The 9,918-nt window shown below is 40.8% G+C and overlaps 2 protein-coding genes across 8 annotated transcripts in view; one reads left to right on the forward strand and one right to left on the reverse strand.

Annotated features, from left to right (window-relative positions):
• MTRR (5-methyltetrahydrofolate-homocysteine methyltransferase reductase) overlaps positions 1-3,529 on the reverse strand; it is a 41,561-nt gene extending 38,032 nt beyond the window's left edge. For 2 of the 4 annotated variants that reach the window (XM_027868922.1, XM_027868921.1), the window contains exon 1: positions 3,186-3,435. The gene's annotated coding sequence lies outside the window, so the exon portion shown is untranslated. The other 2 variants (XM_027868919.1, XM_027868920.1) reach the window with 2 other exon arrangements.
• The window catches only part of FASTKD3 (FAST kinase domains 3), a 13,739-nt gene continuing 7,326 nt past the window's right edge, over positions 3,506-9,918 (forward strand). The window contains exons 1-3 of one of the 4 annotated variants that reach the window (XM_027868924.1): positions 3,506-3,592; positions 4,649-6,126; positions 8,854-8,939. In XM_027868924.1, coding sequence (XP_027724725.1) covers positions 4,692-6,126; positions 8,854-8,939 — 1,521 coding nt within the window. In that variant the 5' untranslated portion in view covers positions 3,506-3,592; positions 4,649-4,691. Of the gene's footprint in view, positions 3,593-3,792; positions 3,934-4,648; positions 6,127-8,853; positions 8,940-9,918 lie in introns of those variants that run through there. The other 3 variants (XM_027868926.1, XM_027868923.1, XM_027868925.1) reach the window with 3 other exon arrangements.

Here is a 9,918-nt window from a genome sequence, read left to right on the forward strand (position 1 = left end):
CCACTCCCCCCACGTATCTATAAACAATCAAAGGAACACGGATCAGAAGGGGCCAGTTTTCAGATAAGACATATGTGTTGCTTGACATACATAATTGTGAGAAAACTCCTTGAATCAATCTTTGGATCTGACTGACTTTCTGGTCAGCATAACCTAGGTCTTTAGTTAAGGGTCTTTAACCAGCAAGTAGAAATGGTCAAATTTCCCAGCCAAACAGGGCTGGGTTCAAACAATGCAATAAGGATCTCCCTCTCCACTGCCCACCAATTCCCACAATTGAATAACGTTTTCTCACAAGACAGAAATTGAACTAGAACCATAATTGAACAGAAAGTCACAAGATGGAGTCAGTGTGGTTCACTCAACTCTCATAATTCTCAACTTGCTATTCTAATCCCCTCAATTTCCTCATCTGTAAAATGAGCTGGAGAAGGAAATGACAAACCATTCCAGTATCCTTGCCAAGAAAACTCCAAATGGGGTCAGGGGGACTTGGACAAGACTGAAAAGACTGAACAACAACCTATAAACATAAAACTAAAGTGTTTTGTTTGTTTCTTTGTTTCTTTGTTTTTTGTGAGGCAACTGAGGTTAAGTGACTTGCCCAGGATCACACAGCTAGTAAGTATCACGTATCTGAGGGCATATTTGAACTCAGGTCCTCCTGACTCCTGGGCTGGTGCTCTACCCATTCTGCCATCTAGCTGCCCCCCTAAAGATGGATTAAAAATGTTTTTGCAGGGATCTAATATCCAAATACCATTATTTTTATAGAAAAGTCAATTAACATTTATTAAGTGCCTACTATTGACTAGGCACAGTGTTAAGGGCAAAAGGAGAGAGAAAAGACAAGTCTCTGCTCTCAAAGAACCCACAGTTTAATGGAGGAGACAACATGCAAGCAACTATGTACAAAAAATACAGACAAGACTAAGTTGGAGATAATCAATAGAGGGAAGGAATTAAGGACAGGATCAGGAAAGGCTTTCTTTCTCTGTCTTGAAGGAAGTCAGGAAAGGCAGGAGGCAGAAAGAGGAGGGAGATCAGGATGGGGGACAGCTAGCAAAAATTTCAGGAGTCAGGAGATAAGTGTCTTGTGGAAGGAAAAGCAAGAAAGCCATTGTCACTTGATCAAGTAGTTGACAGGGAGTAAGCCGTAAGAAGACTGAAAAGGAAAAGTGAGGAGATGGCAGATAAGGAAGGATGTGGAATGCTTGATGATTTCATATTTGATCCTGAAGGTGGAGAAGCCATTTATGGATGACATGGTTAGATTTGTGATTTAGGAAGATCACTTTGACAGCTGAATGGAGGATGGTCTGGAAAGAGACTTGGGGTAAGGAGACCAACCAGGTGTGAGGTGATATGGCCTTTATCAAGGCAGTGTCACTGCCAGAAGAGAAAAGGGAGGATACGTGAGAGATGTTACAAGGGTAAAATCAATGGGCTTGGCAACATATTGGATATTAGGGGATGAGAAAAAGTGAGGAATTGAGAATGACATCTAGTTTGTGAGCCTGGGTAACTGGGACAATAGTGGTACCCAACAGAGACGTTAGGGAGAAGAAAGGGTTTGGGGTGAAGGGGAGTGGGGGGCAGGGTGGAAGATGATTTCAGTTTTAGATGTATTGAGTTTAAGATGTCTATGGTATATACGTTTTGAGATATCTAATGGGCAAGTAGAGATGTGGAGGTCAAGAGAGGAAGCGGCAATAGATCTGAGAACCATGTGAATAGAGATGATAACTTAATACATGCGAGCTAAGAAGATCACCAAGCAAAATAGTATGCAGAGAGAAGAGGGCCCAGGATAGAACATCATGGGACACTCACAGTAAGCATGGCCCAAATGAAGATCCATCCAAGAAACAAAGAGGGAGTAGTCACATAGGTTGGAGAACAAGGACAGAAAAGTATTAGGATAACCAGAAAACCTAAAGAAAGAGTATTCAGAAGAAGTGACTGACAGCACAACTGTTCAGTGTTGTTCAACTTTTCGTGACCTGGTGGATCACATCACATCAATACTGTCCATGGGGTTTTCTTGGCAAAGATACTAGAGTGGTTTGTCATTTCCTTCTCCAGGGAACTAAGGCACACAAAGGTTAAATGACTTGCTTAGGGTCATACCAGCAAAAAGATTCCAATTCGCTGAAGGCTCAGATGATGGTTAGCATTTTTTTTTTTAGCAATAAAATATTTTTTAATTAAGGCATGTACATTTTTTAGACATAAAACTATGGCACATTTAATAGACTACAGTATAGTGTAAGCATAACTTTATTTTATTGCAGTGGTCTGGAACTGAACCAGACTAAGGTATGCCTGTATTCATGCAGTGTGTGTGTAATCTATATACCTACAGGGATATATCTCTAACTCTTAGTTGTTCAGTCATGTTCAACTCTTCTTGACCTGATTTGGGGTTTTCTAGGCAAAGATACTAGAATGGTTCACCATTCCCTTCTCCAGCTCCTTTTACAGGTGAGGAAACTTAAGGCTTCCTGATTCCAGGCCTGGTGATCTATCCACTTCACTATCTACCTCCCCTATCCCTATCTTTATATCTATACCTATTTATCTATCTATCTATCTAAAGAAGGCTTTTACTTATGGGCTTGGATTCAAATCCTAATTTACTGCTATCAGTGTGACCTCGGTCAACAACAATTCTTCATCTACAAAAAGGTCTCAATGATTTCTAAGGCACTTTCCAGCATTAAATGTTGGGAGCTGTCATTCTCCCTCCCTACCCCCCCCATTTCCTGGGCTGGAATACAGTAGGTGGAGAAGTGTGCCAGGGAAGAGAAAAGAACAAGAGAAAAAATCAAGTAAAGCGAAAGAACGAAACTAAGAAATGTGGAGGGTTACGTAAATTGAGATAAAAAAATAAAGGCAGGAAAGTCAAAGTTCAGAGGCACAGCAGGGGCCACACTCAAAATAGCGTGGAAAGCACAGCGGGGATGGGGGATGGGGGATGGGGGGGGAAACAAGAGACAACTCGGAAAACTACGTTTCCCACAAGGCCACGAGAACGCCGCTTTGTCCCACAATGCCTCTGGGATGCCCAATTCGAAAAGGGCTCCCCGGGGCGGCGATGACCACTTTCCCCGCTGGCACTGAGCCCAGGCTTCCTCAGCACTTGCTGAGGCGCCGGAGCTCGCGAGCCCAGCCTCCCGACATACCGCAGCCCTATTCAGGCCCTTCGCGTCCGCGGCAGCCGAAGCTCCGTCCTCACACTGGGTCTGATCCGGCTGAGCACCCAGCCAGCAATCGGAGCACTGCACGTGTTTGCTGAACCACCGGAGGTCACGGGTTGGACCGCTTTATGGAGTGGGTCTAACTCGCTCTTGAGCCTTCGGCTACCGGTCTGACCCTCTTTCTCTCCCACCCTGCTTCACCAGAAAACATCCACTGGGCGTCCCGGGGCGCCGGCCTCACCTAGCTCCGGCTTCACGCAGCACCTGGAGCGCTGGGGCTGGAAAGGGCGTCCCGCTCGGAGTAACTACGGAGTGCGCATGCCCAGTCCTCTTGTACGCCGGTGAACTTTTAACTCAATCCGTCACCCTGAGCGACCGCAGTTAGGGCTGAGGTAAGACGGAGGGACCGTGGGACTTGTAGGCATTCTCTTAGCCTTGTGGGAAATGTAGTTTTCCGCAGTATATCATTTTTCCCTATGTCCCATTCCAAACCTTGACTGCTAGTGAGTGAAGCAAGGCACGTCGGGACTTAAGGGAGGGGCCAGGCTGAAGGGCGGTCCCAGGGACAGAGTGCGCGTGCGTCAGTGAGGCTGTGCGCACGCGCGGGCGGGTACCTCATTCCTCGTTAAGTGTGTAGTTGGTGTCAAGTGTCCGGACTTTCTAACTTTTCAAACCTTAGCAGATGAGATGGGGAATGGAATCATTGTGACGGTGGATTGTTCTGCGTGACTGTGTGGGCCTTTCTCTTCGCTGCCTCTTTCTGCCCCCGCTTTAATTTCCCTTTCCTCCTCCTTCCCTCAGCTTTCCTCTGGAGTCTAGAGGAAATCAGCCCTTCCCCCAGTGGAAGAACATTTGATCTGCATTTACATTCCTCATGCTTTATGTTTTGCATTGATTTATCCGAGATTGGGTCACTTTGAAACTTATGAGAAGCTGGGGTGGAATTAATTCATTGACTCTTTAAAGGCAGCTGTGTAGTGTATAGAGAGATGAGTCTGGAATCAGGAAAACCCACGTGCAAATACCGCCTTTTTGATCAAAAAACATTTATTAAGCTTACTAGGCTGGTTCTGGTCTGGGTACTGGGAATACAAAAAATGAAACAACAGTGCCTACTCACACTATTTATTATGTGACCATGGGCAAGCATGTTAGCTTCAGTTTCCTCATTTGTATTATGGTCCCTATATTACATGCCTCACAGAGTTGTCAAGAGGGTTAAATGAGATAATGCTTGCAAGGTGCTTTGCAAATCTTAAAGTGCTATTCAGTGTCAGCTATTATTTCATTTAGGCTGTATGTTCAATTGTATTATCACTATTTCCTCTCTTGCAGAATCCTCAGTTTCATAAATATTGAATGATTTATTTTGTGGTTATGTGGATGTTTCTGAGAAAATGAAAGTAAAGTTTTGCCATGTTGGCTTTATTTTCTCGTTTTTATTCTAGGCTGTGCTCAAAATGGGCGGCTGATCCTATTCCATCATCACATATGGCCTTGATGACTTTACTTGGGTCTCATTTTTATTCATCTGGCCTTCCCACTTGCAGAATTTTGACATGTCTCAGAAAATATTTGAGCCCGGATAACAGGAAAGGCAGGAAAATCATGTGTCAGGGGTATTTTTCCCTGCAACAAGAGCAATTCGGAGTCTACTCTCATCATGCATACTGTAAGAAGCATCATTCAGAAAAAGGGAGAAAACTTTACCCAGTTGGTGGATCTGTGCTTTTCCAAACAGCAGCATGGAACAGGTTTGAACAGAACAATGGTCATGTGGATGAACAGAGGTTTTATAAGGATCTAAATACTTTCACTTCATCTGAACAGGTGTTAAAATTTGTAAGCACACTGGAAACATTGTCAGATACTATGGCAGCAGCGGCTTTGTGTCGGGTCTCTGAAGTGGAACAGGAGGAAGGTGGCCAAAATATTCCAAGGACAGTCTTGGAGAATGAGATCTTCAGAGCATTGTGCTTTCAGTTTGAATATGAGTCCACAAATCTTTCAGACACTGGTCTGGTGACTACTTTGCAAGCTTTGACAGGATTACATGTGGATCCCCAGAGTAATCTACTAGTAAGTCTGGTGACAGAGTGCCAAAATCGGCTTCAACAGGGTCATATGACAATTCATAACCTTTGTATTCTTGGCAAATGTATGATTAAACTCCAGAACCCAAACTGTGCAATTCTAAAGGAGATTATACTTCAGCTTCAAGGTAAAAAATTGCAAGAATGTGCACCTGAGGAGATAGTAGCAGTTTATACCTTGCTTCAAGCTGCTGTTGGAGAAGTGGTTCAGCATCAGGACTTTTTGGATCAGCTAAACAACCTCTCTATTTCATTAGTTTATAAATTTAGTCCTAAAATCACAAGCCAAATACTGAATGCCTTGGTGGCTCTCAACCAAACTCGAGCTTTTCCTTTGGTTATAAAGCTTTGTATACATTCAATAAGATTTGTCTCTCATTTTACCAGTGAAGAGCTGGGAAAGGTCTTAGAGGGTTTTATGCACTTTGGTTACACTGACAAATTTTTCATGCAAGCCCTGGAGCAACATGTTTCCACATGTTGTCTCACTATGCATCCTGAGTCTGTCAGCAAAGTCATGCAGTACTGCAGTAAAAAAATGATTCTTTCAAAACCTATCTTTGATGCAGTGGCAGAAAGTTTTATTTACCAAGCTGAAATATTCTCCCCTGTCCAGGTTTCTCAGTTGATTGTACCATTTGGGAAACTCAACTACCTGCCCCCAAACGCTTCACTTTTTTTTAGGAAGCTTGAAGATACAATAAGAACTCGATTTAAATATTTTCCTCCTCATGACCTGTTGAATCTTCTCCATTCATGCACCCTTATTGGATGCCACCCAGTCAATTATGTGGCAAAGTTATTTAGCCCGTATTTTCTTCAGAAATTACAAGGTAAGCTACTCACAGATAACTTCTTCCATCATGGAAGAGCTTTGTTAGCTTTTGGTGCAGAAAGGTACAGTTCAAAAAGGTTTTTAATTGGGCAAGGATTTATCTTTCTAAGGTTGGTGGTACTCTTCAGGTTCCACTTATATATTCCATTCTTCTCTTGAGCCTTGGTATTTGAGACATTTGGACCTAACTTTCTAAGGTGAAAAGGACCTTAAAGGCCATGTATTCTCATATTTTACAGAAGGGAAAATTGAGACCAGAAAGATTGTAAAGATTTGCCATAAGTCACAAAGGTATTAAGTGACTGAGTCAGCAAGTCAAACAACAAACTTTTATTAAGCACTTGATAAGTGCCAATCACTGTGCTAATAAGCACTGGGGTTACAAGGAAAGGCTCACATTCTAATAGAAGAGACAACAAGCAATTAAGTGTACATAGAATATATATACAGTACAAATGAAAGGTAATCCTAGAGGGAAGAGACTGGAGTGATGAAGAGGAAGACTGGGAAAGGATTCCTGCAGAAGGTGAGATAGGAGCTAAGTCTTAAAAGAATCCAGCAGGCCGAGGTGAGGAAGGAGAGCGCTCCAGGCACGGGGAGAATTAGTGAAAAGGCATGGAATTTGAAAATGCAGCGGCATGTACAAGGAAAGAGAAATGAAGGGGCTAGGTTGTGAAAGGCTTTATTTAAATGCCAGGCTGAGGATTTAATATTTGATCTTGGCAATAGGGAGCCACTGAAATTTATTAAATAATATGGGTAACATAGTCAGATCTATGCTTTTAGAAAAGTCATTTTGGCAGCTGAGTGAAAGGATGTATTAAAGTGGAGAGAAACTTGAGTCAGAGAGACCAGTCAGAAGGATATTGCAGTAGTCCAGGCAATAAGGGATTTGCACCAGGGTGGTGGCTGTGTGAGTGGAGAGAGGGGACAAGAGTTGGTAAAAGATAGGAATGAAAGTGAGACAAAGGAGTGGAGGAAGACTTTGAGGTTGTTGTGACTGTGAAGATAGTAATAGGAAAGTTTGAAAGAGGAGGGAGTTTGTGGGGAAAGTAAATTCTGTTTTAGATATACTGAGTTTGTGATGTCTATTGGATATCTAGTTCAAATTATCTAAAAAGTAACTGGGAATACAAACCTAAAACTTTAATTAAAAGTCAGGATTGAAACCAGGTGCTCTGATTATGAGTCCAGTGTTCTGTTTTTCATCTGAATATGAGGGGGTTGTACCATAGTATCTCTAAAATCCCACTCTTAAAATCTAACACAAGTAAGTCAATTTCATTTGCATCATCATGCTACAAATTTTAAAATACTGAAAGATGTCATGAGGCATGGCAGGATGGAATGATTATGTGATCAAGAAGTAAAAGATGTGACAGCTTATTTAAAGTAAGTTTTATATATAGCATAATGATTTTTGGCCTTGTGTTAAAATCATACAGTAGCTCCACGTTCTACATTCAGTTTGTAGAGTACATACTGTATTCCCAGAAAAAGTAATAACCACAGTAACATGCTTTAAAACTATTGCATAAAGGAACAAGTTTTTCCCCTATAGACTTTTTCCATTCATTTATGAGATCAGTTCAGCAAACATTAAGTGCTGGCTAGATACAAGGCACTATGCTAACCACCAGGAATTCAAAGATTTAAAAATAACACAGCTTTTGAGGGGTTTCTATTCTAATTTGGGTAGAGGAAGAAGGTTGTAAACAGGTGCCTGGATAAGTGTGTTACAAAGTAGGGTGCAAGAAAATTTGAAATGGGTGATAACATTTAGCCAGTGAGATTGGGGACAGCTTGTTGGAAGAGGTGGCATCTAAGCTGAGCCTTGAAGGTAAAGAGATTTTGAAAGGTATGGATGATGAAAGGAAGACCTTCATGGCAGAGGATGGCCTTCAAGAATGCACAAATGTAAGTGATAGTATGCTAGGTTCAGGAAATAGCTATCAAATCTGTTTAGGCTGGAATATTTGCTGAATGAAGGTAAGAAGTGTGAATAGTCTGGAAAGGTAGACTGATGCCAGATGGGGAGGTCTTAAGTAACAGGCTAAATGAGTTTTGTTTTATCCTGCTTGCAATAGGGAGTTAGTGAATCTTTTTGCACAAGGGAGGGAGTGATGTTTTTAGACCTACTACTAGTGAATGGAAACCACAAGGTAGCATGTTGTAGTGAAAGGCAATGGAGTATAGTGGAAAAAAGTACTGACTTTGGAGTCAGCAGAGATCTGGGTTGGATTTCTGCTTTCATGTTCCTCCATAATCCTTGGGCAAGGTGTTAACCTCTTGGAGCTTTTGGTAAAACAGGCATAATGATATATGTAGTACATGCTTCTCAGAGTTGTTTGAGGAAAGTGCTTTGCAAAACTTAAAGAACTATATAAGCATGAGTTATGGTTACAGGCCATTTCTTTGTGTGAGATTGTCTGAATAGTATTGCGCAGTACGACATTGTAAGTAATGAAAATTATGTATAGTAACATTAATTCTTTTATGCCTTTTATTAAGAATAGATTTAGAACCAGGAATTTTATTGCTTAGAAGTAACTTGTTTGAATGGACAAGCTACATTCAGCTGTTAGGCTGTTCTCTGTTTAATCTCATAAAAATACATTAGTCATATTTTACAGTAAGTGATTGTATATACCTTCATCACTCTTAGTAGTTTTGACTGCATTAGAATTCTTACAAATAACTTGACTTTTGATGCTTTTCGTTTCAGATTGGGAATTGGATTTAGGTAGATCAAGTCAGGCCCAGCTGACCCAGCTTTATTTAACAGTGGTCTTGGAGTGTCCCTTCTATAAGGTAGGAAATTTCACTTTTTCCCTTGGCAACCCATTACATTGTTTCAGTATTTTGTTACTGTGTTGATTAAACGCTACTTTTTTTTTTAAATGTCTCTTGCAAGTCTCTTTTGCCTTAAGTTCATTTCCATTTGATTAATTTTTTGTATTCAGAAAAATATACAAATTTTGTATACAAAAATATGTAAATATACAGAAAAAATATATAAAAATATACAAATATTCTCCCCATGAAAACCTGTCTTCTACTTGATGTCAGTGATTACCTTTCCATAGTCTTTTTCTTCTCTAAACACTATAAACTATAAACTTTTTTCACTATATCTTTAAAAATATCTTAACTCATTATTTCTCAATAACAATAGAGAAGTCCAGTAGGTATTATAAGAATCCTTATGTGATAGTTCTGGCCAGTGTTGAATCCCTAGGTATCTATTTGATATGTTACAAATTGTGGACTATACAAACTGATCTTCAGTGCTTCTGAATGTGTATAGTTATTAGTTTCCATAGTTTTCACTGCAGGCTGGCTTCTGTTTGGGTGAAAGATAATATGTGTCCTGAGATATCAAAGGAGAAATGGTTGGAGAAGCACTTCCTTTGAAGAAACACAGCTTACAGAGCTGCCTAGAAAGTGCTTAAATGTAGAAGCTTTTCAACTCTAAAGCCTCCTTTGGGAAAGCTCCCAAGTTTTTAAACCATTTCTTATATTTTCATCCAGTTATCTTTCCTTTTTGCCTCTTTAACACAGCTGAAAGCTTTGGAGATTATATATGATTTTGGTTATGTATACTTGACTTGAAGAAATGTTAGGAGTTGTTTCCCTCACCAAATATGGTAGAATGGATGCACCTATAAGAAGTGGCTGTAAAATAATGAAACTGGTTTTTTGGACCAACATAGCAAGTATTCAGTTTTAAAACTCTGGGAGGCGTGTGTGTGTGTGTGTGTGTGTGTGTGTGTGTGTGTGTGTGTGTGTG

Source organism: Vombatus ursinus, unplaced genomic scaffold, assembly GCF_900497805.2.
Source record: "Vombatus ursinus unplaced genomic scaffold, bare-nosed wombat genome assembly UNPS02014791.1, whole genome shotgun sequence".
Classification (NCBI taxonomy): Eukaryota; Metazoa; Chordata; class Mammalia; order Diprotodontia; family Vombatidae; genus Vombatus; species Vombatus ursinus.